We start from the raw sequence: 26,194 nt of genomic DNA on the forward strand, positions 1-26,194 counted from the left end.
TGTTGGCCTTTATTGCAAGGGGATGGAGTATAAAAGCAGAGAAGTCCTGCTACAACTGTAGAGAGTATTGGTGAGGCCACATCTGGAGTACTGCGTACAGTTTTGGTCTCCGTATTTACTTGAATTGGAGGCAGTTCAGAGAAGGTTCACTAGGTTGATTCTGGAGATGAGGGTTTGACTTATGAGGATAGGTTGAGTAGGTTGGGCCTATACACATTGGAGTTCAGAAGAATGAGAGGTGATCTTATCGAAACATATAAGATAATGAGGGGGCTCGACAAGGTGGATACAGAGAGGATATTTCCACTCATAGGGGAAACTAAAACTAGGGGATATAGTCTTAGAATAAGGGGCCGCTCATTTGAAACTGAGATGAGGAGGAATTTCTTCTCTCAGAGGGTTGTAAGTCTGTGGAATTCTCTGCACCAGAGAGCTGTGGAGGCTGGGACATTGAATATATTTAAGGTGGAGACAGATTTTTGAGCGATGAGGGAATGAAGGGTTATGGGGAGTGGGCGGGGAAGTGGAGCTGAGCCCATGATCAGATCAGCCATGATCTTATTGAATGGCGGAGCAGGCTTGAGGGGCCAAATGGCCAACTCCTGCTCCTATTTCTTATGTTCTTATGTTCTTAACCCATGAAGCAAGTACGTTACATTGTATTTAGGAAATATGCTAATCATGAAGTCATCAAGTTCCCGTTCGTTTCAACTGTTATTTGCTGCTCGTGCTTTCAAACATTGAGTGTCAACAGACAAGTAGCACATGATGAGAAGATAAGAGATTGACCTTGGCCAGGGTGGGACTGGACAATCAGTTTCAGTGACCCAGAGCTTGACAGGGGATAACTGGCCACTTTGGCCAAGTGCCTGCGAACCACAAAAGGGAAGGCAGAGGGAGGAATAACGCCAAAGAAATAGTGATACTCAGCTAAGGGTTGCAATAGTTAAGCGAGCGTGCTCAAAGACTCAGTGGTTAATGTGGAGCAGAGGTGATTAAATTGTTAAAGGGATGAAAGTGGTTATTAGCTTTAAGCGTGTAGCAGGGAGGAGTTGATTGGCTGAGTACCGAGATAAGACATTGAATAACAAGCAGCTCTTGCTGAGCACTTTACTCACTAGCAGGGCCCTGGGAGCCATTTTTCTGAGGTTCAATTAGCTCCATAGGAATCTTTACTGGTGCGGAGAGAGGGCACGGCTTGGGCTGCAAGGTAACCTAGAATTTCAGGCACAAGGTTTAGGACTTGAACAAGTATAGCATCGTGATCTCGAATCTAGCAACAAAGTGAAGTGAGAGGTATGTTAAAGAGCAGAATGTCGTGATAATCCGAAGGTTTGTTCTCAAGCAGTGCTCCCTGTGATACCATGTTATGGACTGGTCGAACACACTTGTACCTGTGATTTCCCCACAGGGCAAATTGTGGTGTGAGGTCTATAGAGTAGTCCTGGGAGAAGATCAGACTTTCTCCAGACGCTTGACCCCATAAATCCAGGCTAACACCCCAGTGCAGTGCTGAGGGAGTGCTGCACTGTCGAAGGTGCTGTCCTTCGGATGGGACGTTAAACCGAGGCCCCGTCTGCTCTCTCAGGTGAACGTGAAAGATCCCATGAGCACCATTTTGAAAAAGAGCAGGGGAGTTATCCCTGGTGTACTGGGGCCAATATTTATCCCTCAATCAACAGAACAAAAACAGATTATCTGGTCATTATCACATTGCTGTGTGTGGGAGCTTGCTGTGCATAAATTGGCTGCTGCGTTTCCCACATTACAACAGTGACTACTCTTCAAAACGACTTAATTGGTTGTAAAGCGCTTTGTGCGCCCTGAAGCTGTGATCGGCGCTATATCAATTCAGTTTTCTTTCCTTTTGATCCAATGAAAAGAGGCCCAGTTTCACAGGATCAGAGAGCAGTACGGCACAGAAGGAGGCCATTCAGCCCGAGTCAGCGTCGGCTCCCTCAAAGAGCAATCCAGTTAGTCCCGCCCGCCTGCTTTTTCCCCGTACCCCTGCAATTTTTCCTTCTGTTTCTGTCGTTCCTCCTCATAATAAAAGCTTCTCACACGACTGGTCACAGTTTGCAACTAAAGCCCATGTTGTGTACTGATCCTGAGGTGGGTTTCAGTCACAAGCGGTCACTGGAATCCCATCGCCAGCTGCAAACCTTTTGTTTATAGTTGTATTGGAGGCAGTTCAGAGAAGGTTCACTCGGTTGATTCCTGAGATGAAGGGGTTGTCTTATGAAGAAAGGTTGAGCAGGTTGGGCCTATATTCATTGGAGTTTAGAAGAATGAGAGGTGGTCTTTATTGAAACTTATAAGATTCTGAGGGGGCTTAACAGGGTAGATGCAGAGAGGATGTTTCCCCTCATGGGGGAATCTAGAACTAGGGGCCATAGTTTCAGAATAGGGGGTCGCCCATTTGAAATGAAAATGGGGAGGAATTTCTTCTCTCAGAGAGTTGTAAATCTGTGGAATTCTCTGCCCCAGAGAGCTGTGGAGGCTGGGTCATTGAATATATTTAAGGTGGAGATAGACAGATTTTGAGCGATAAGGGAGTAAAGGGTTATGGGGAGCGGGCAGGGAAGTGGAGTTGAGGCCAGGATCAGATCAGCCATGATCTTATTGAATGGCGGAGCAGGCTCGAGGGGCCGAATGGCCGACTCCTGCTCCTATTTCTTATGTTCTTATATTATTCTATTGTTTTCTGTTTCTGAGGTGTGCAAAATTCTGAGCGAGCTCGCTAGCGACGGCTCAGAAACACTTTGCACCGTCAGCCTTTCCAGACAGTGGCACCAATGGCTTTTCAGGTTCAGTGAATTCAGTGGGCTTCCCTTGCGAGGGTCAGGTGGAAGTGGTTTCCTGACCTGGCCTCTGACCTTGGTGAGCGGGGGGGTATAGATCGGCCGACGTTCCCACTCCCAACAATTCTCCAGTGATTGTGCTGAGAGCTTTGTATGTGTGAACACCAGGTAAAGACAGGGTGAGTATTAGCTGTGATGGCCTCATGGAAAAGGACTTGTCCATACCTGCAATGTATGCACCTGTGTGGATGCTCACAGGTTTGTAGGGCTGTTGCATTGTGAGTGGCTGAGCCAGTCACGTGATATTCACAAGACTCAATAAAACCCCAGCCAGTTGGGTCTCGGTCATCCACGATGAGGTATGAAGTTGTGAGCCAGGCGGATGAACTGGTAATGTGTAGTTTGATTGTTAAACCTTTGTTAATAAACCAACTAGTTCTTAATAGCAATGTGTTGCTATGAATTCTTAAACAAAGAACCCATGGAGCAAATACATTACAATATCCAGCACCAAGGCCAAATGATCAAAAATAATGATTTGGGTGAGGTAGAGGAGAGCTATAGTGTGTAACATTTTCTAAACCCCTCCCCCTCACCTCACGTGCCTCCATTATGACGCTAGTTAAAACCTCCCTCTTTGACCAAGCTTTTGGCCACCTGTCCTGATATCTCCTTGTGTGGCTCGGTGTCCTGTGAAGTATTTTGTTGTTGTTGTTTTACTGCAACAATGACTTGTATTTATATAGCACCTTTGATGGAGCAAAACATCCCAGGGTGCTTCACAGCATGTTTTAAGACAAAACAAATAAATTTGACACCGAACCAAAGCAGAAGAAATTACGACAGATGACCAAAAGCTTGGTCAAAGAGGTAGGTTTTAAGCAGCGTCTTAAAGGAGGAAAGAGAGTTAGAGAAGCGGAAAGGTTTAGGGAGGGAGTTCCAGAGTTTGGGGCCCAGGCAACAAAAGGCACGGCCACCGATGGTAGAGCGATTATAATCAGGGATGTTCAAGAGGGCAGAATTAGAGGGGCGCAGATATCTCGGAGGGTTGTGAGGCTGGAGGAGATTACAGAGATAGGGAGGGGCGAGGGCCATGGAAGGATTTGTAAACAAGGATGAGAATTTTGAAATCGAAGTGTTGCTTAGCCGGGAGCCAATGTAGGTCAGCGAGCACAGAGGGTGATGGGTGAGCGGGACTTGGTGCGAGTTAGGACACGGGCTGCCGAGTTTTGGATCACCTCTAGTTTACGTAGGGTAGAATGTGGGAGGCCAGCCAGGAGTGTGTTGGGATAGTCAAGTCTAGAGGTAACAAAGGTGTTTAAAGTGCAATATAAATGTGCAATATAAAGGTGTTTAAAGGGGCTATATAAAGGCAGAGTGTTGTTGTTTCTGTGGGGAAAGTGCCTCAATAGCTTCTGTCTAATAGCTCAGTGACAGAGCAATTTAATAAAGGACGCAGATACTGCCAACAAATAAATATTTTGCATCGGTTGTCTCGGTAGAAGACACTAAAAACATCCCAATAATTGATAATTAAGGAGCTATTGCAGGGTCAGGGGACATAAAACAATCACTATCACTAGAGATAAAGTACTCGGCAAGCTAACGGGACTAAAATCAGATGTTCCCTGGACCTGACGGCCTGCATCCTGGGTCTTAACAGAAGTGGCTGCAGAGATAGTGGATACATTGGTTGTAATTTACCAAAATTCCCTGAATTCTGGGGCGGTCCCAGTGGATTGTAACAACTCTATTTGAGAAAGGAGGCAGACAGAAAGCAGTAAACTATAGACCAGTTGGGAAAATGCTGGAATCCATCATTATGGAAGTAGTAGCAGGACATTTAGAAAATCATATTGCAGTCAAGCAGAGTCAGCATGGTTTTATGAAAGGGAAATCATGTTTGACAAATCTGTCGGTGGTCTTTGAGGATGTAACAAGTAAAGTGGATAAAGTAGAACCAGTTGTTATCGTATATTTGGATTTCCAGAAAGCATTCGATAAGGTGCCACACAAACGGTTACTGCACAAGATGAAAGTTCACGGGGTTGGGGGTAATATATTAGCATGGATAGAGGATTGGCTAACTAACAGAAAACAGAGAGTCGGGATAAATGGGTTATTTTCAGGTTGACAAACAGTGACTAGTGGGACGCCGCAGGGATCAGTGCTGGGGCCTCAACTATTTACAATTTATATTAATGACTTGGATGAAGGGACCGAGTGTAATGTAGCCAAGTTTGCTGATGATACGAAGATGGGTGGGAAAGCAATGTGTGAGGAGGACACAAAGAATCTGCAAAGGGATACAGACAGGGTCAGTGAGTGGGCAAATATTTGGCAGATGGAGTATAATGTGGGAAAGTGTGAGGTTATCCATTTTGGTAGGAAAAATAAAAAAACAAATTATTATTTAAACGGGGAGCGATTACAAAATGCTGCAGTACAGAGGGACCTGGGGGTCCTTGTGCATGAAACGCAAAAAGTTAGTATGCAGGTACAGCAAGTAATCAGGAAGGCAAATGGAATGTTGGCCTTTATTGCAAGGGGGATAGAGTATAAAAGCAGAGCAGTCCTGCTACAACTGTACAGGGTATTGGTGAGGTCACACCTAGAGTACTGTGTGCAGTTTTGATCTCCTTATTTAAGGAAGGATATACTTGCATTGGAGGCAGTTCAGGGAAGGTTCACTCGGTTGATTCCTGAGATGAAGGGGTTGTCATATGAAGAAAGGTTGAGCAGGTTGGGCCTATACTCATTGGAGTTTAGAAGAATGAGAGGTGATCTTATTGAAACATATAAGATTCTGAGGGGGCTTGACAGGGTAGATGCAGAGAGGATATTTCCCCTCGTGGGGGAATCTAGAACTAGGGGGCACAGTTTCAGAATAAAGGTTCGCCCATTTAAAATGGAGATGAGGAGGAATTTCTTCTCTCAGAGGGTGGTGAATCTTTGGAATTCTCTGCCCCAGAGAGCTGTGGAGGCTGGGTCATTGAATATATTTAAGGCGGAGATAGACAGTTTTTTGAATGATAAGGGGTCAAAAGTTATGGGGAGCGGGCAGGGAAGTGGAGTTGAGGCCAGGATCAGATCAGCCATGATCGTATTAAATGGTGGAGCAGGTTCGAGGGGCCGAATGGCCGACTCCTGCTCCTATTTCTTATGTTCTTATGAATCGGAAGTATTTGTGCGTGCACAACTCCAGTACGCTTTTTTTGTTGTCGCCCAAAATGAGAAATAAAGATGTGGATTTAGAGCATTTTGTTAGAACTGTTAAGGTTAAATAAAATTCAAACTGTGCATTATTTTTAAAAGTTGTTTTTTGGCCTTCAGGACAGGTTCTTAAACTGGACAATTCACAAGTAACATTAACCCAGCCCAGTAATGTTAATCAAACTATAGTAACATTAATGACACATCATTAATGATGTGCTTCAGCATCTCTCAGATTCTCCGCCCGTTGTGGTGAACATTATTTTTAAAATTTTGGGACCTGACAGTTTGGAAGCTGGTATCTCCCGCTCCGTTGGCAAAGTCACTCCGTTGGCAAGAGTCACTCCATTGGCAGGAGTCACTCCATTGGCAGGAGTCACCACGTTTTATAACTGAGTCATTAACTTGTCAAACGCTGTACTTTGCTTGTGATGCAATGCTGGTGCCTGACCAGCAGAGGGCACTGTAACACCAGCCAGGGCTATTCTGGCATACAGAAATTCTTCTCCTTCACAAGCTTCGAGACAGGAATCCAATCCAACTGTTGGGGTGGTTTACATACAAACGAATGGAATCCCGGGAGTGATTGCAGACTGCAGTTTAATTTAGGGAGTCAGGTTCCTGCTTTCAAATAATAATCCGTCTTTCAGATGAGATGTTAAACGTCTCCTCTCTCAGGTGGATGTAAAAGATCCCATGGCACTATTTTGAAGAAGAGCAGGGGAGTTATCCCCGGTGTCCTGGGGCCAATATTTATCCCTCAATCAACATCACAAAAAAACAGATTATCTGGTCATTATCACATTGCTGTTTGTGGGAGCTTGCTGTGCGCAAATTGGCTGCAGTGTTTCCCACATTACAACAGTGACTACACTCCAAAAAGTACTTCATTGGCTGTAAAGCGCTTTGGGACGTCCGGTGGTCATGAAAGGCGCTATATAAATGAATGACTTTCTTTCTATATAAATGCAAGTTGTAGTTTACTATGCGATGTGACGATACCGTGCTCCCTGTGAGTCTCCCTGGCCATTGTAAACAGCGGCTCCGAGAATCAGCCCTCCTGTGGTAGGGTTGTGTGGTGCAGGCATGCTGCATGAGTGGGTAGTTGGCTCAGGCTCTGGAGGTGGGGGCCTGTCCCACTCTAGGAGTCTCTACCTCTTCCCTCCCCCTCTTCAGAGGCTGATGTCCTGCACTGTACAGGCTATCCTGGTCGGCTCTTTGGCAGGGGCGTTGAGCGGGGCTGAGTGTGGCAAGCAGGTGTCTAGGGACACTGCCCAACTTGCCTGGTCCAGGGGAAAGACTGTAGACCACCTTCCCAGACTGACACCAATGCTTTGCCTGTGTCCGCGAGCTTATTGAAGGAGTTAGAACATAAGAAATAGGAGCAGGAGTCGGCCATTCGGCCCCTCGAGCCTGCTCCGCCATTTACTAAGATCATGGCTGAGCTGATCACAGACTCAGCTCCACTTCCCTGCCCGCTCCCCATAACCTTTTATCCCCTTTTCGCTCAAAAATCTGTCTATCTCCGCCTTAAATATATTCAATGACCCAGCCTCCACAGCTCTCTGGGGCAGAGAATGCCACAGATTTACAACCCTCCTGAGAGAAGAAATTTCTCCTCATCTCAGTTTTAAATGGGCGACCCCTTATTCTGAGACTATGTCCCCTAGTTTTAGTTTCCCCTATGAGTGGAAATATCCTCTCTGCATCCACCTTGTCGAGCCCCCTCATTATCTTATACGTTTCAATAAAAAAAATGTTTACTCCAAAGGGCTGTGGATGCAGAATTGTTGTATATATCAAGGCTTGGATTGAAAAACTTTTGAATTCTAAGTGAGTCAAGTGGAGTTGAGATTGAAGATCAGCCTTGATCGTATTGAATGGTGGAGCAGGCTAGAGGGACCATATTGCCTACTCCTGCTCCTAATTATAATATTCTTATGATCTTGTGTGATGTTCCATAACAGAGGGATGGTATGGTTCTGGAATTATTGAGCAACAGGGATCTGGGGTTTCATCAGGGGAAGTGGTGTCCGATGATGCGCTGATGGACAGCACATCTGGAACATGGGTCTTGCAGGCTCCCTCCTTCCCCTCCTCCTCTTTCTCCTGTTCCTCCCCCTCCTCCTCATAAGGTGGTCGCGGAACCTGCAGTAGTAATGCCTGCACTCTCATGATGGCCAAGTTGTGGAGGATGCAGCAGACTACCACGAGTTGGGACACCAGCTCCAGCGATTACTGAAGGGCTCCTCCCGAGCGGTCAAGGCAGCGGAACTGTTGCTTGAGCACCCCGATGGTTTGCCCGATGATGTTCCTCGTGCCAGCATAGCTGTCATTATATGACCCCTGGCCACAAGGGGTTGCGGAAAGGTCATCAACCAGGTGTAGAGTAGATAGCAGCCACCCATGGGTTCAACATGACGGCTTAATGATAGCTGCCACAGTGAACTGGCACAGGATGAAGCCTTCATGACTACTGCCAGGATAGCGGGTATTCACTTTAATCATACGCTGGGTGTAGGCACATATTAAGTGAGTAGTACCCTTTGCTATTATGGAACATCTCATGAGAATAAAAAAATGATTAAGAAAGGGAAGATAGACTATGAAAGTTAACTAGCACAAAATATAAAAACAGATAGCAAGAGTTTCTGTAGGTATATAAAAAGAAAAAGGGTGGCTAAAGTAAATGTTGGTCACTTAGAGGACATGACCGGGGAATTAGTAATGGGGAACATGGAGATAGCAGAAACTCTGAATAAATATTTTGCATCAGTCTTTACGGTAGAGGACACTGACAATATTCCGACAGTGGATAGTCTAGGGACTATAGGGGGGGGGAGGAACTTAACACAATCACAATCACTAAGGAGGTGGTACTCAGTAAGATAATGGGACTAAAGGCAGATAAATCCCCTGGACCTGATGGCTTGCATCCTAAGGTCTTGAGAAGTCGCGCAGAGATTGTGGATGCATTGGTTGTAATTTACTAAAATTCCCTGGGTTCTGGGGAGGTTCCAGCAGATTGGAAAACTGCAAATGTAACGCCCCTATTTAAAAAAGGAGGCAGACAAAAAGTATGAAATTATAGACCAGTTAGCCTAACATCTGTGGTTGGGAAAATGCTGGAGTTCATTATTAAAGAAGCAGTAGCAGGACATTTGGAAAAGCAAAATTCGGTCAGGCAGAGTCAGCATGGATTTATGAAGGGGGAGTCATGTTTGACAAATTTGTTGGAATTCTTTGAGGATGTAACGAACAGGATGGATAAAGGTTGTTATGTTCAGAATAACTCCACAAGACTGTAAGCTCCAACCATTGTGACCTTGGTCTCTAATGTAACTCCAGAGTGAGGAAGCAGCATGCTGGATTGCCTTTTATACCTGCTTGCCCAGGGTGCACAGGTGACCCTTAGGTCTCCCACAGGTGTGCCCCCTGATGGCAAGTCTTAAACATTGGTGAGGTTTGCATACTTAACAACGGGGAAACAGTGGATGTGGTGTATTTGAACTTTCAGAAAGCATTTGACAAGGTGCCACATAAAAGGTTACTGCACAAGATAAAAGTTCACAGGGATCGAGGTAATATATTAGCATGGATAGAGGATTGGCTAACTAACAGAAAACAGAGGATCAAGGTAAATGGTTTATTCTCTGGTTGGCAACCAGTAACTAATGGGGTGCCACAGAGATCAGTGTTGGGACCCCAACTATTTACAATCTTTATTAACGACATGGAAGAAGGGACTGAGTGTAACGTAGCCAAGTTTGCTGACGATACAAAGGTGGGAGGAAAAGCAATGTGTGAGGAGGACACAAAAAATCTTCAAAAGGTCATAGACAGGCTAAGTGAATGGGCAAAAATTTGGTAGATGGAGTATAATGTTGGAAAGTGTGAGGTCATGCACTTTGGCAGAAAAAAAATCAAAGAGCAAGTTATTATTTAAATGGAGAAAGATTGCAAAGTGCCGCAGTACAGAGGGACCTGGGGGTACTTGTACATGAAACACAAAAGGATAGTATGCAGGTACAGCAAGTGACCAGGAAGGCCAATGGTATCTTGGCCTTTATTGCAAAGGGGATGGAGTATTAAAGCAGGGAAGTCTTGCTACAGTTATACAGGGTATTGGTGAGGCCACACCTGGAATACTGCGAGCAGTTTTGGTTTCCATATTTACGAAAGGATATACTTGCTTTGGAGGCAATTCAGAGAAGGTTCACTCGGTTGATTCGGGGATGAGGGGGTTGACTTATGAGGAAAGGTTGAGGAGGTTGGGCCTATACTCATTGGAGTTCAGAAGAATGAGAGGTGATCTTATCGAAACGTATAAGATTATGAGGGGGCTTGACAAGGTGGATGCAGAGAGGATGTTTCCACTGATGGGGGAGACTAGAACTAGAGGGCATGGTCTTAGAATAAGGGGCCGCCCATTTAAAACAGAGATGAGGAGAAATTTCTTCTCTCAGAAGGTTGTAAATCTGTGGAATTTGCTGCCTCAAAGAGCTGTGGAAGCTGGGACATTGAATAAATTTAAGACAGAAATAGACAGTTTCTTTAATGATAAGGGGATAAGGGGTTATGGGGAGCGGGCAGGGAAGTGGAGCTGAGTCCATGATCAGATCAGCCATGATCTTATTAAATGGCAGAGCAGGCTCGAGGGGCCATATGGCCTACTCCTGCTCCTATTTCTTATCACCTCTCGTTCTTCTGAACTCCAATGAGTAGAGGCCCAACCTACTCAACCTATCCTCATAAGTCAACCCCCTCATCTCCGGAATTAACCGAGTGAACCTTCTCTGAACAGCCTCCAATACAAGTTCTGCTTAACCACAGCACAGTGTCGGGCCTTGTCCTGCCCAGTAGTTGGTGCTGTGATAATCCAGATGTGTTGGGAGTTTGAGCCCAGGAAGTTGGCGCTGATTCGTGGGTGGTTTATGGATCCCACAACTAGCCAAGCTCATTTTAGTATGGACTGTAACTCCCTTCAGAGTCGTAGCTTCTAGGGGTGTAGTAGCACAGTGGTCAGTTACTGGACCAGTAATCCCGAGGCCTGGGCTAATGCTCCAGAGACATGAATTCAAATCCCACCATGGCAGCTGGGGAATTTAAATTCAGTTAATTAAATAATCTGGAATTAAAAAGCAAGCATCAGTAATGGTGACTTTGAAACCAACACATTGTAAGAAAAGCTAGTTCACTAATGTCCCTTTAGGGAAGGAAATCTGCTGCCCTTACTGATTTGGCCTAAAAGTGACTCCAGACCCACAGCAATGTGGTTGACTCTGACATGGCCCAGCGAAACACTCTGTTATACCAAACCACTACGACAAAGTCAACGCTGTGGGAGCACCTTCACCACACAGACTGCAGCAGTTCAAGAAGGCAGCTCATTGCCACCTTCTCAAGGGGCAATAAATGCCGGCCTTGGCAGTGACGCCCACATCCTGTGAAGGAATAATTTTTTAAAAAATCTGCGCACTTGTCCTGGCAGTTTCTGGTCCTTTGGATGCAAGGTTGTGTGCCTGGTGTACGGTACACTAGCTGTGTGCATTACTATACGGTACACTAGCTGTGTGCATTACTATATGGTACACTAGCTGTGTGCATTACTATACTGTACACTAGCTGTGTGCATTACTGCACGGTACACTAGCTGTGTGCATTACTATATGGTGCACTAGCTGTGTGCATTACTATATGGTACACTAGCTGTGTGCATTACTGTACAGTACACTAGCTGTGTGCATTACTGCACGTTACACTAGCTGTGTGCATTACTATATGGTGCACTAGCTGTGTGCATTACTATACGGTACACTAGCTGTGTGCATTACTGTACGGTACACTAGCTGTGTGCATTACTGCACGGTACACTAGCTGTGTGCATTATTATATGGTACACTAGCTGTGTGCATTACTGTACAATACACTAGCTGTGTGCATTACTATATGGTACACTAGCTGTGTTCATTACTGTATGGTACACTAGCTGTGTGCATTACTGCATGGTACACTAGCTGTGTGCATTACTTTACAGTACCCTAGCTGTGTGCATTACTTTACAGTACACTAGCTGTGTGTATTACTGTACAGTACCCTAGCTGTGTGCATTACTATATGGTACACTAGCTGTGTGCATTACTGTACGATACACTAGCTGTGTGCATTACTATATGGTACACTAGCTGTGTGCATTACTGTACGGTACACTAGCTGTGTGCATTACTGTACGGTACACTAGCTGTGTGCATTACTATATGGTACACTAGCTGTGTGCATTACTTTACAGTACCCTAGCTATGTGCATTACTACACAGTACACTAGCTGTGTGCATTACTCTATGGTACACTAGCTGTGTGCATTACTTTACAGTACCCTAGCTGTGTGCATTACTTTACAGCACACTAGCTGTGTGCATTACTATACAGTACACTAGCTGTGTGCATTACTATACGGTACACTAGCTGTGTGCATTACTTTACAGTACCCTAGCTGTGTGCATTACTATACGGTACACTAGCTGTGTGCATTACTGTACGGTACACTAGCTGTGTGCATTACTATATGGTACACTAGCTGTGTGCCTTACTGTACGATACACTAGCTGTGTACATTACTATACGGTATACTAGCTGTGTGCATTACTATATGGTACACTAGCTGTGTGCCTTACTGTACGGTACACTAGCTGTGTGCATTACTATACGGTACACTAGCTGTGTGCATTACTGTACGGTACACTAGCTGTGTGCATTAGTATATGGTACACTAGCTGTGTGCCTTACTGTACGGTACACTAGCTGTGTGCATTACTGTACGGTACACTAGCTGTGTGCCTTACTGTACGGTACACTAGCTGTGTGCATTAGTATATGGTACACTAGCTGTGTGCATTACTATACAGTACACTAGCTGTGTGCCTTAATGTCAAAGCTTCTGTTTGTTTCTGATTGCGAACCTGTTCACCAGAGGGCTTGAAAAGTACATTAAAAACACAGAGTGTAAATCACCTGGTGAAATGGAGAGTATTTCATTGCACTGACCTTGCTCACCTCATCGCCGCTGTCTCGCTCTTGCTCTCGCTCTCGGTCTTTGGTCTTGGACTTTTTTTTCTTCTTGTCTTTATCAGGCAGGATGTCGTCTAACCAGGCGAGGTCATGCTGGGAGAAAACCAGATCCAGCAGCTTTCGCACAAAAATGAGTGCGAGAATCTAGCGGGAATGGAAATAAGTGTGAGACCTTGCAGGCGATCACTTGTGCAAAACTGCTGCCAATAAATGAACACACAATGCAGTTCTTCCACAATCAGAGTGTTTGCGAAGTATGAACCTTTTCCAGAGAGAGGCTTTTGTCGGTCATTTTTTCCACTTTTGTGCTCGGTCTTTGGGCTTGAAATTGCGTGGTGCTCCACTTGGGGCTAACTGTTGTGGGAGCACAAGAATATTGCTGGGCGTTACGCAATTCCCATGGACACGAACTTCCGGTTCAGCGCTCCAGGAGGGAAGTGGAACGCTAAATCAAGCGCTACTGCTTCCCTTGGAGTGCGACACGGAGCGAGAGAGGCGATAGCGGCAGTGCGCTGAGCAATGTCCCGTGCAGCGCTGCCGGGATCACAGGCTCCTCCCCTCCCTTAAAGGACAGGGCCCATGCTGACGTGGTTTGATGGTAAGGCTGGGACCTGCGATCCACAAAGAGCCTCCCCAAGCACTCTAACGGAGTGAGGGCCCGCTCAGTCGCAGCAGGGGAAAAATTCCTAATGCAGCATAGAGGGGTGAAAATAAAATTGCGGCCTACCTGACAACCACTGGCTTTAATTAGCGTTCCCCAAGTGGACAGCCGAGGTGACAACACCTCCTGCAGCTGCCGGTGTTGAGGCCTGGCAATGCTGCAGGAGGGGGGAGTGAATATTACATCCGGGGTGGTAACGGGGCGCTGTGCTCCTGATGATGTCATGATCTCCGGGGCACAGGAGATCGAGGCGGTACGATTTACTGCCGGCGCTAACCCGCCAGGGACTTCGCGGGCATCGGTACACTCACCGCGCCCGGTCGGAAAGCCGTTAACATCCAGTTACCGTCCCCCAGAGACACGAATAGGAGGCGTAAAGGAGGCCAATTTCTCCCCTTTTGAATTCCAAGAAGCCAAGTTGAAAAGCTTGCAGAAATGGGATGGTGCGGTGTGCCACACAAAGGCTGGTCATGGTGACCCACATGATGTATTGTGGCCACAGTGCTGGACAGAGCCATAGATTACTAACAGCACAGCAGAAGGCCATTCGGCCCATTGAGCCTGTGCCGGCTCGCCAAGAGAGCATTTCAGCCAGTCCCACTCCCCCGCTCCACAAATCTTTTGCCTTCAGGGACTTATCCAACTCCCTTTTGAAAGCCACGATTGAGTCTGCCTCCACCACCCTCTCAGGCCGTGCATTCCCGATCCCAACCACTCGCTGCGTAAAAACGTTTTCTCTCGTGTCGCCTTTGGTCCTTCTACCAATCGCCTTAAATCTGTGTCCTCTGGTTCCCGACCCTTCCATCAATGGGAACAGTTTCTCTCTCTCTACTCTGTCCAGACCCCTCATGATTTTGAACACTTCGATCAAATCTCCTCTCAACCTTCTCTGCTCCAAGGAGAACAATCCCAGCTTCTCCAGTCTATCCCCGTCACTGAAGTCCCTCATCCCTGGAACCATTCTCGTAAATCTGCAGGATGGAGCTTGCAACTGTGGCTTCTGTGGTTTATAAAGATCGCTCTGATAGTCTCCTTTCTTCCCCCAGCCCTGACACAGTACTTGGGTTTAGCAACACGCTGTACCAACAGGCAGAAGACAAGTAAACCTTGCTACAGGTGAGCTGTCCCTCATCACCGCTTCATTTTTCTGAATAGTCACCACGTGTTCTCCGCTGTGGGATGGAACGGCCCTCACAGACACTGCGAGCAAGGCCCGTGATAAAAGGAAAGAAGCAAATTGCATGTCAAATTGTAGAATCTAACCAAAACAGCCAAGAAGCTCTGCAACGTCGCCAAGGCTTCTTTGGCAGCACCTCCTGTAATGTATTTGCTCCATGGGTTCTTTGTTTAAGAATCCATAGCAACACATTGCTATTAAGAACTAGTTGGTTTATTAACAAAGGTTTAACAATCACATTGCACATTACCAGTTCAACCACCAGGCTCACAACCACCTGCCCCATCGTGGATCCCCCGAACCCAACCGGCTGGGGTTTTATTGAGTCTTGTGAACATCACGTGACTGGGTAAGCCACTCCCATCTCAACAGCTCCACCAACGTGTGAGCATAGTCACAGATGCATACAATATACCTCCCAAACCCGCGACCTCTATCACCTAGAAGGACAAGGGCAGCAGGTGCATGGGAACACCACCACCTCCACGTTTCCCTCCCAGTCACACACCATCCCGACTTGGAAATATATCGGCCGTTCCTTCATCGTCGCTGGGTCACAATCCTGGAACTCCCTCCCTAACAGCACTGTGGAGTACCTTCACCACACGGACTGCAATGGTTCAAGAAGGCGGTTCACCACCACCTTCTCAAGGGGCAATTAGGGATGGGCAATAAATGCCGGCCTTGCCAGCGACGCTCATACCCCAGGAACAAAAAAAACAATTTTTCTAACAGAGTGTGAGTAAGATAGAAACTTATCGTGTCCTTAAGTTATCTCAATGCTTGTCACTACTAATGAATCATTTCTGAATGTCGTCACTGTTATACAGCAATAGTAGACAGTACAAATATCCTTAAAGTGAAATAACTTAACACCTGTGAGAGCACAGCGAGATGATTGGGTGGCCAATCATACAGCACTGAATCGTACAGCACAGAAGGAGGCCATTTGGCCCATTGTGCCTGTACTGTGTCTTTGAAAGAACAATCCAGTTAGTCCCAAGCCCCTCCTCTTTTCTCATAGCCCTGCATTTTTTTTTCTTTTCAAGTACATGTTCAATAGGTTAGGTGAGTGGGCAAATGCATGGCAGATGAAGTATAATGTGGATAAATGTGAGGTTATCCACTTTGGTGGTAAAAACAGAGAGACAGACTATTATCTGAATGGTGACAGATTAGGAAAAGGGCAGGTGCAAAGAGACCTGGGTGTCATGGTACATCAGTCATTGAAGGCTGGCATGCAGGTACAGCAGGCGGTTAAGAAAGCAAATGGCATGTTGGCCTTCATAGCGAGGGGATTTGAGTACAAGGGCAGGGAGGTGTTGCTACAATTGTACAGGGCCTTGGTGAGGCCACACCTGGAGTATTGTGTACAGTTTTGGTCTCCTAACCTGAGGAAGGACATTCTTGCTATTGAGGGAGTGCAGCGAAGGTTCACCAGACTGATTCCCGGGATGGCGGGACTGACCTATCAAGAAAGATTGGATCAACTGGGCTTGTATTCACTGGAGTTCAGAAGAATGAGAGGGGACCTCATAGAAACGTTTAAAATTCTGACGGGGTTAGACAGGTTAGATGCAGGAAGAATGTTCCCAATGTTGGTGAAGTCCAGAACCAGGGGACACAGTCTAAGGATAAGGGGGAAGCCATTTAGGACCGAGATGAGGAGGAATTTCTTCACCCAGAGAGTGGTGAACCTGTGGAATTCTCTACCACAGAAAGTTGTTGAGGCCAATTCACTAAATATATTCAAAAAGGAGTTAGATGAAGTCCTTACTACTAGGGGAATCAAGGGGTATGGTGAGAAAGCAGGAATGGGGTACTGAAGTTGCATGTTCAGCCATGAACTCATTGAATGGCGGTGCAGGCTAGAAGGGCCGAATGGCCTACTCCTGCACCTATTTTCTATGTTTCTATGTTTCTATTCTCTTTTGAAAATTACTGTTGGACCTGAATTTGCGGCCGAACGGCCTCCCGATCCGCACTTACAATCTGTGTCTACGGCGGGGGGCTGGGAGGTTTAGAGGGGATTTGAGGGGAAACTTCTTCACCCAGAGGGTGGTGGGGGTCTGGAACTCATGGCCTGAAAGGGTGGTAGAGGCAGAAACCCTCACCACATTTAAAAAGTACCTGGATGTGCATTAAGTGCTGTAACCTGCAGGGCTACGAACCGAGAGCTGGAAAGTGGGATTAGGCTGGGTAACTCTTGGTCGGCCGGCACGGACACGATGGGCCGAATGGCCTCCCACCGTGCTGTAAATTTATGATTCTACGATTCTACCTGGGGCCTCGAGATCCGCGGCAACTCGCGCTCTTGGGCCTCTCAGGGAACGCGCGGGTAGAGGTCCACGTATTCCAGGCGCACACGTGGTCAGCAAGCGCCCCTGGGATCACATGGGCCGGCCCAACCAATAAAAGAAGGTAATCACCATTCATGCTTTATAGGGATTCCATTTTCGTGTGTACCCCCATAAATATGAATGGGGATCACATACAAAATTACACACCAATTAAATTAAAACATTACACATTGAAAATGAATTGAAATACCATTTAATTAAACATTTAAAACAAATATGTACATTTTTGAAAAATAAATTTAAACATTTTAAAGAGGCTAAAAATAACCTTATTTTGTTTTGTAGGTGTTTTAATGTGTAATGCTTTTTAAAACTCTTACGCTGGTAAAATCAGGCCTTACACTTGCTTCACTAGGCTAAGAATTTCACGGGCATTCACTGGACAGCAGTTGGGCAAGTAGCCCGACTCTCTGCCCGTGATTGTCCACTCTCTGCCCGTGATTGTCCACTCTCTGCCCGTGATTGTCCACTCTCTGCCCGTGATTGTCCACTCTCTGCCCGTGATTGTCCACTCTCTGCCCGTGATTGTCCACTCTCTGCCCGTGATTGTCCATTTCCTGGGACGTGCCGTATCTCTAGCTCTGGGTTTTTGTGCATGCGCTTCGCGAGCGAGAACCTGCGCGGCCCTTACAGACATGTTAACACTGTGGGGGCGGTAAAACACGGGCCATTTAATCTGCTGCCACCAGCCTTTCAGGCAGTGTTACCCAGGCCTTAACAACCCACTACATTAAAAACATTTTCCTCAACTCCCTCCTGGTTCTTCTGCCAGTTTTCTTAAATTAAATTCCCCGTATCTATCCTTAGCTGCCAGTGTTAAGCTCCAAGCCCTGAAATAACGCTGTTGTCTGATTCAGATAAATGCCTCATGGTTTCACAATCTAAACATTGAGAGTACATTAGTGCAGTTGGAAAAGCTACCTCAGGAGATGAGTTTTACTTTGATGTGACTGGACTTCACTAACAATTGCTGGACAGCAGAGTTCTGGCTATTTTTGGATTCTATCGTGGGTTAAAGAGCCAAATGTCTCATCCTTAAGTTCAAATCCCTTCAAGGCCTCGCCCCTCCCTGTCTCTATAACCACCTCCAGCCCTACAACTCCCCGAGATGTCTGCGTTCCTCCAATTCTGCCTTCTTGTGCACTCCCGAGTTCCTTCGTCCCACGATCGAGTGTCAGCTGTGGCTCAGTGGGCAGCACACTCGCCTCTGAGTCAGAAGGTTGTGGGTTCAAGTCCCACTCCAGGAACCTGAGCACATAAATCCAGGCTGACACTCCAGTGCAGTGCTGAGGGAGTGCTGCACTGTTGGGAGGTGCTGACATTCGGATGAGACGTTAAACCGAGGCCCCGTCTGCTCTCTCAGGTGGACTTAAAAGATCCCATGGCACTATTTCAAAGAAGAGCAGGGGAGTTATCCCTGGTGTCCTGGGCAAATATTTATCCCTCAATCAACATAACAAAAACAGATTATCTGGTCATTATCACATTGCTGTTTGTGGGAGCTTGCTGTGCACAAATTGACTGCCCGTTTCCCACATTACAACAGTGACTACACCCCAAAAGTACTTCATTGGCTGTAAAGAGCTTTGAGAAGTCCGGTGGTTGTGAACGGCGCTATATAAATGCAAGTCTTTCTCCTTCTTTAGACGCTCCATAAAACCTACCTCTTTGACCAAGCTTGGGAACCTGCCCTAATGTCTCCCTCTTTGGCTCAGTGGCAATTTGATTATTCTTCAGTGAAGTGTCTTGGGACGTTTTACTACATTAAAGGTGCTTTATAAATGCAAGTGTCGTTGCAACTTAAAGCTTGCCTGTGACGCCTTACTGATGAGCTCTTACCATGATTGGAAAAATGATGGCCGCGACAGTGGACTTCAAGACCCAGAGAACAGTCAAGCAGATGACTTGCACCAGGGTGAATAAGTGGACTCGGCGGAGGGGCACATGGCGAAGGTAGGTGTAATCTGGCTGGTGTTTGGAGGGGATCAGGAGCAGTTTGCACCGATCCCAAAACTGCAGGAGGAAGATTTTAACAAAGTCAGACATTTGGCATCGCAATCAAGCAGATCCTACTTCAAGTTTGTACATTTAAGAAATATTTGATTTGATTGTGCCAATAACATCCCACAGTTTGATCATTCTGGGGTTGAAATTCGTTACCGCCGTTTTTGAGGCGGTGTCACCGCCTGAGTGCTGATTTTACCGCCGGGCGTTAGGCACAGCCTCAAACCGCAAAATTCAGTTTTTATGCCCAAAGATGAGAGAGCAGCACTAAAAATGGCATTTCACACTCACCCCCGGGCGGGAGCTCAGGGGGCTGACTGAATTTCCCCGTGCCGCCGTGCTCGCTGGGAAACGGAGAGAAAGGAAGCCCTCAAACTTCTCCAACCCACACACAAACGTTTCCGACCCACACACAAACATCTCCGACCCACACACAAACATCTCCGACCCACACACAAACTTCTCCGACCCGCACACAAACTTCCCGACTGTCACGCAAATGTTTCCGACCCACGCACAAACTTATCCGACCCACACACAAACTTATCCGACCTGCACACAAACTTCTCCGACCCGCACACAAACTTCCCGACTGTCACGCAAACGTTTCCGACCCACGCACAAAGTTCTTCGACCCACACACAAACATCTCCGACCCACACACAAACTTCTCCGACCCACACACAAACTTCCCGACTGTCACGCAAATGTTTCCGACCCACGCACAAACTTATCCGACCCACACACAAACTTCTCCAACCCACACACAAACATCTCCGACCCGCACACAAACTTATCCGACCCACACACAAATTATCCGACCCGCACACAAACTTCTCCGACCCGCACACAAACTTCCCGACTGTCACGCAAACGTTTCCGACCCACGCACAAAGTTCTTCGACCCACACCCAAACATCTCCGACCCGCACACAAACATCTCCGACCCACGCACAAACTTATCCGACCCACACACAAACTTATCCGACCCGCACACAAACTTCTCCGACCCGCACACAAACTTCCCGACTGTCACGCAAACGTTTCCGACCCACGCACAAAGTTCTTCGACCCACACACAAACATCTCCGACCCGCACACAAACTTTTCCGACCCACACACAAACTTCTCCGACCCGCACACAAACTTCTTCGACCCGCACACAAACTTCTCCGACCCGCACACAAACTTCCCGAATGTCACGCAAACGTTTCTGACCCACGCACAAAGTTCTTTGACCCGCACACAAACCTTTCCGACCCGCACACAAACTTTTCCGACCCACACACAAACTTCCCCGACCCACATACAAACTTCCCCGACCCACACACAAACTTCTCCGACCCATGCACAAACTTCCCCGACCCGCGCACAAACTTCTCCGACCCGCACACAAACTTCTCCGACCCGCACACAAACTTCTCCAACCCGCACACAAACTTCCCGACTGTCACGCAAACGTTTCCGACCCACGCACAAAGTTCTTCGACCCACACACAAACATCTCCGACCCACACACAAACATCTCCGACCCGCACACAAACTTCTTCGACCCGCACACAAACTTCTTCGACCCACACACAAACTTCTCCGACCCACACACAAACTTCTCCGACCCGCACACAAACTTCTCCGACCCACACACAAACTTCTCCGACCCGCACACAAACTTCTCCGACCCGCACACAAACTTCTCCAACCCGCACACAAACTTCCCGAATGTCACGCAAACGTTTCCGACCCACGCACAAAGTTCTTTAACCCGCACAGAAACCTTTCCGACCCGCACACAAACTTTTCCGACCCACACACAAACTTCTCCGACCCGCACATAAACTTCTCCGACCCGCACACAAACTTCCCGACTGTCACGCAAACGTTTCCGACCCACGCACAAAGTTCTTCGACCCACACACAAACATCTCCGACCCACACACAAACATCTCCGACCCGCACACAAACTTCTTCGACCCGCACACAAACTTCTTCGACCCACACACAAACTTCTCCGACCCACACACAAACTTCTCCGACCCGCACACAAACTTCTCCGACCCACACACAAACTTCTCCGACCCGCACACAAACTTCTCCGACCCGCACACAAACTTCCCGAATGTCACGCAAACGTTTCTGACCCACGCACAAAGTACTTTGACCCGCACACAAACCTTTCCGACCCGCACACATCTTTTCCGACCCACATACAAACTTACCCGACCCACACTCAAACTTCCCCGACCCACACACAAACTTCCCCGACCCACATACAAACTTCCCCGACCCACACACAAACTTCTCCGACCCATGCACAAACTTCCCCGACCCGCGCACAAACTTCTCCGACCCACAAACAAACTTCTCCGACCCGCACACAAACTTCCCGACTGTCACGCAAATGTTTCCGACCCACGCACAAACTTATCCGACCCACACACAAACTTATCCGACCCGCACACAAACTTCTCCGACCCGCACACAAACTTCCCGACTGTCACGCAAACGTTTCCGACCCACGCACAAAGTTCTTCGACCCACACACAAACATCTCCGACCCACACACAAACTTCTCCGACCCACACACAAACTTCCCGACTGTCACGCAAATGTTTCCGACCCACGCACAAACTTATCCGACCCACACACAAACTTCTCCAACCCACACACAAACATCTCCGACCCGCACACAAACTTATCCGACCCGCACACGAACTTATCCGACCCGCACACAAACTTCTCCGACCCGCACACAAACTTCTCCGACCCGCACACAAACTTCCCGACTGTCACGCAAACGTTTCCGACCCACGCACAAAGTTCTTCGACCCACACACAAACATCTCTGACCCACACACAAACTTCCCTGACCCACACACAAACTTCTCCGACCCACACACAAACTTCCCTGACCCACACACAAACTTCTCCGACCCGCACACAAACTTCTCCGACCCGCACACAAACTTCTCCGACCCGCATACAAACTTCTCCGACCCACACACAAACTTTTCCGACCCGCACACAAACTTCTCCGACCCACACACAAACATCTCCGACCCGCACACAAACTGCTCCGACCCGCACACAAACTTCTTCGACCCGCACACAAACCTTTCCCACCCGCACACAAACTTCCCGAGCGTCACGCAAACTTTACCGACCCACACACAAACTTCTCCGACGCCGCACACAAACTTCCCGACTGTTACACGAACTTCTCCGACGCTCACACAAACTTCCCGACTGTCACACAAACTTCCTGACTGTCACACAAACTTTTCCGACCCACACACAAACTTCCCGACTGTCACGCAAACTTTTCCGAGCCACGCACAAACTTCTCTGACCCCGCACACAAACTTCCTGACTGTTACACAAACTTCTCAACTGTCACACAAACTTCTCCGACCCACACACAAACTTCCCGACCCACACACAAACCTCCCCGACCCACACACAAACTTCTCCAACCTGCACACAAACATCTCCGACCCACACACAAACTTCTCCAACCCGCGCACAAACTTCTCCAACCCGCACACAAACTTCATCGACCCGCATACAAACCTTTCCCACCCGCACACAAACTCCCCGACCGTCACGCAAACTTTACCGACCCACACACAAACTTCTCCGACGCCGCACACAAACTTCCCGACTGTTACACGAACTTCTCCGACGCTCACACAAACTTCCCGACTGTCACACAAACTTCCTGACTGTCACACAAACTTTTCCGACCCACACACAAACTTCTCTGACCCCGCACACAAACTTCCCGACTGTCACACAAACTTCCTGACTGTCACACAAACTTTTCCGACCCACACACAAACTTCTCTGACCCCGCACACAAACTTCCTGACTGTTACACAAACTTCTCAACTGTCACACAACCTTCTCCGACCCGCACACAAACTTCCCGACTGTTACAACTAATGAAATAATGAAGAAATACTAAAGCGAAAAGCTCGCCTTGCTCTCTGGCCAATTCTGCCCGGCTCCCACTCTTTACTCACCACCTTTTCCAGGCAGCAAGAACACCTGCTGGGAAGGCCGAAGGTCAAACTAAATATCGCGATAGAGGCGCCAAGGAGGCGTTGCACACTGGATGACGTCACCTCGCGTGTGGCGTTAGCCAGAGTAATGTTAACTCTTGGCACCTCTGCCAAAGGGCCGACTGAATTTCTGTGCAGGCGCAGACGCCGCGTACAGTCGAAGGTCGGCCTTTGCTGCCGGTTAGCCGCCTCCTGCCGGCGGTAAACACTGAATTTCAACCGTTAGCCGTCATGAATAAAAGGTAACGTCAGTTCTCCCTCTGTGCATGTTATATTAACAGGTGTAAGCAGGAATAACTGTGGAGACAGTATCTGAGTGAGTGTCTGCAGCAAGTTGTACTCCAGGGAATGTGCCCAGCTCTGGTGTTCAGCCTGGCTACGTTTTGAGGTCCATCTGGGATTAAGACCTTGAGTACGCAGATCTGATCCAAGCTATCCAAATGGAACTCTAATTTTGGACCAGTTCCAATTGCTAGGTTGGCAGACCTATAAACTGGTATATGCTTCACTACTGTGATTTATTTATTGTAGACCAGTCAGAGGGTTGGGGCCTGAGAGCCAGTAGCTGTGGGAGATGAGGTAATGAGAGAAATGCGGTGAATGAGAGAGAAATTTTAAAAAATTTATTCGATCACCAGCAAGGCCAGCATTTATTGCCCTTGAGAAGGACCACTGTTTATTTTGTCACAGTTTGGTATAACCGAGTGTCTGGCTGGGCCATTTCAGAGGGCAGTTAAGAGTCGACCACATCGCTGTGGGTCTGGAGTCACGTATAGGCCAGACCAGGTAAGGGCGGCAGATTTCCTTCCCTAAAGGGACATTAGTGAACCAGATGGATTTGTTAAGACAATCCACTAGTTCCATGGTTACCATTATTGACACTGGCCTTTTCATTCCCGATTTATTTAATTCCCCAGCTGTCGTGGTGGGATTTGAACTCATGTCTCTGGATCATTAGTCGGGACCTTGGGATTACTGGTCCAGTAACTTAATCATTGCGCTACCATACCCAGAGAGTGACACAAAGATTCACGGAAGGAGAGACTTGAAGAAAAAGAGAGAAAATGAGACGGAGAAGTGGCAGTGTCTGCGAAGCAAGGCAGAGCGGGAAAGAGGAAGGCAGGATGAAAGATAAATGGACATAAATCATGAGTTAAACCACGCAGGGTGAGCACAGGCTGAGGGAGAAAATGTATTTGTCCATGAGCAGTGCCAGGCGATATCAACTGGTAATTCAGAAACCCTGAGCTTGTTTCCCCTGAACCAATCTCCCAGTGGCAGTAATCGGAACTGATGGCTCAATGATTCCTCTGCTGGTTTATCAAAGGCAGTAAAATGGGAGGCTTGGTGGAATCTGAATTCAGACCTACCTGAATACCATTTAAAGAGGCCACGCCCATATAAAGAAAGACTCCATATAGCACCGCCATTGGAATGTACTGCGAATGACCAAAGGAAGACATTAGCATTGGACAAAGGTACATGTGGCTGTTTAAATAGCTTAAGACGCTCTAAAGCGGTTAAAATGAGAGATTATGCAATCAAATTCTGAGCACGCTCATTCCCAGGCAATCTAATTCTCCGCTGATATAGTAGGATCATGCACCAACATGTACTTTCAGCAAGTGATAAAGAGTGAAAGAAAGAAAGAAGTTGCATTTATATAGTGCCTAACATGGCCTCAGGATGTCACAATGCTCTTTACAGCCAATGAAGTACTTTTGCAGTGTAGTCACTGTTGTAATGCAGCCTCCTCAGTTCCAGGGAAAACAACCCTAACCTATCCTATCTTTTCTCATTCTCCAGTCCAGGCAACATCCTCGTAAATCTCCTCTGTACAATCGGTAGAGCAATCACATCTTCCCTTTAATGTGGTGACCAGAACTGCACGCAGTACTCCAGCTGTGGCCTAACTAGTGTTTTATACAGTTCAAGCATAACCTCCCTGCTCTTGTATTTTACCTCGGCTAATAAAGGAAATCCAGAATCTCATTGGCAGGAAGCTGGGATCGGGTCCTATGCCTGTGGTCTTAGTCTTCATTAATGAGACTAAAGTTAACCAAAGAGAAACGTACCACTAACTCTGCCAAATGTCAGGACTCTCATCCTAATGGAATGGTTTAAGAACGCATAAAGATAAGAATTAGGAGCAGGAGTCGGCCATTCGGCCCCTCGAGCCTGCTCCACCATTCAATAAGATCATGGCTGATCTTCGACCTCAACTCCACTTTCCTGCACTGTCCCCATATCCCTTGATCCCCCATAATGGTCAAAAATCTATCGATCTCAGCCTTGAATATACTCAAAGACTGAGCCTCCACAGCCCTCTGGGGCAGAGAATTCCAAAGATTCACCACCCTCTGAGTGAAGAAGTTTCTCCTCATCTCAGTCCTAAATGGCTGACTCCTTATCCTGAGACTGTGACCCCTGGTTCTAGACTCCCCAGCCCGGGGGAAACATCCTCCCTGCATCTACCCTGTCAATCCCCCTCAGGATCCTGTATGTTTCAACGAGATCACCTCATTTTTCTAAGCTCGAGGGAATATAGTTTAATGACAGCATCAGCTATTAAATACAGCAATGAATTCAAAGCTGAAGCAGAGACAAGGGAACCAATCTTTATGCCCATTTGGATAACCATGATTAATACCATGGCAACCCTTGGTTCCATTTAAAAAACTTCTGACTCCTTCACGATTGAAGGAGGCAAGTTTATGAAAAGCGCCAAAACGGAGGGCTCAGGTTTGTTGCTAATCAGCCCGAAAAGCTTACCTTCAGAATTGGAGCCAGAAACACAGAAATTCCTGTCAGAATGAACACCACAATACCGGTGAACCTTTGCTCCCTGGAAA

The 26,194-nt window shown here is 47.2% G+C and overlaps 1 protein-coding gene across 1 annotated transcript in view; it reads right to left on the reverse strand.

Annotated features, from left to right (window-relative positions):
- LOC139235136 (electrogenic sodium bicarbonate cotransporter 4-like) overlaps nucleotides 1-26,194 on the reverse strand; it is a 151,275-nt gene that overhangs the window by 14,248 nt on the left and 110,833 nt on the right. Inside the window, exons 22-25 of the mRNA XM_070866348.1 lie at nucleotides 26,115-26,187; nucleotides 24,713-24,781; nucleotides 19,120-19,293; nucleotides 13,059-13,226 (exon numbers count right to left, since the gene is read on the reverse strand). Of these exons, the coding sequence (XP_070722449.1) occupies nucleotides 13,059-13,226; nucleotides 19,120-19,293; nucleotides 24,713-24,781; nucleotides 26,115-26,187 (484 nt within the window). The remainder of the gene's footprint in view (nucleotides 1-13,058; nucleotides 13,227-19,119; nucleotides 19,294-24,712; nucleotides 24,782-26,114; nucleotides 26,188-26,194) is intronic.

The sequence above is a fragment of the Pristiophorus japonicus genome, chromosome 22 (assembly GCF_044704955.1).
Source record: "Pristiophorus japonicus isolate sPriJap1 chromosome 22, sPriJap1.hap1, whole genome shotgun sequence".
Taxonomy (NCBI): Eukaryota; Metazoa; Chordata; class Chondrichthyes; family Pristiophoridae; genus Pristiophorus; species Pristiophorus japonicus.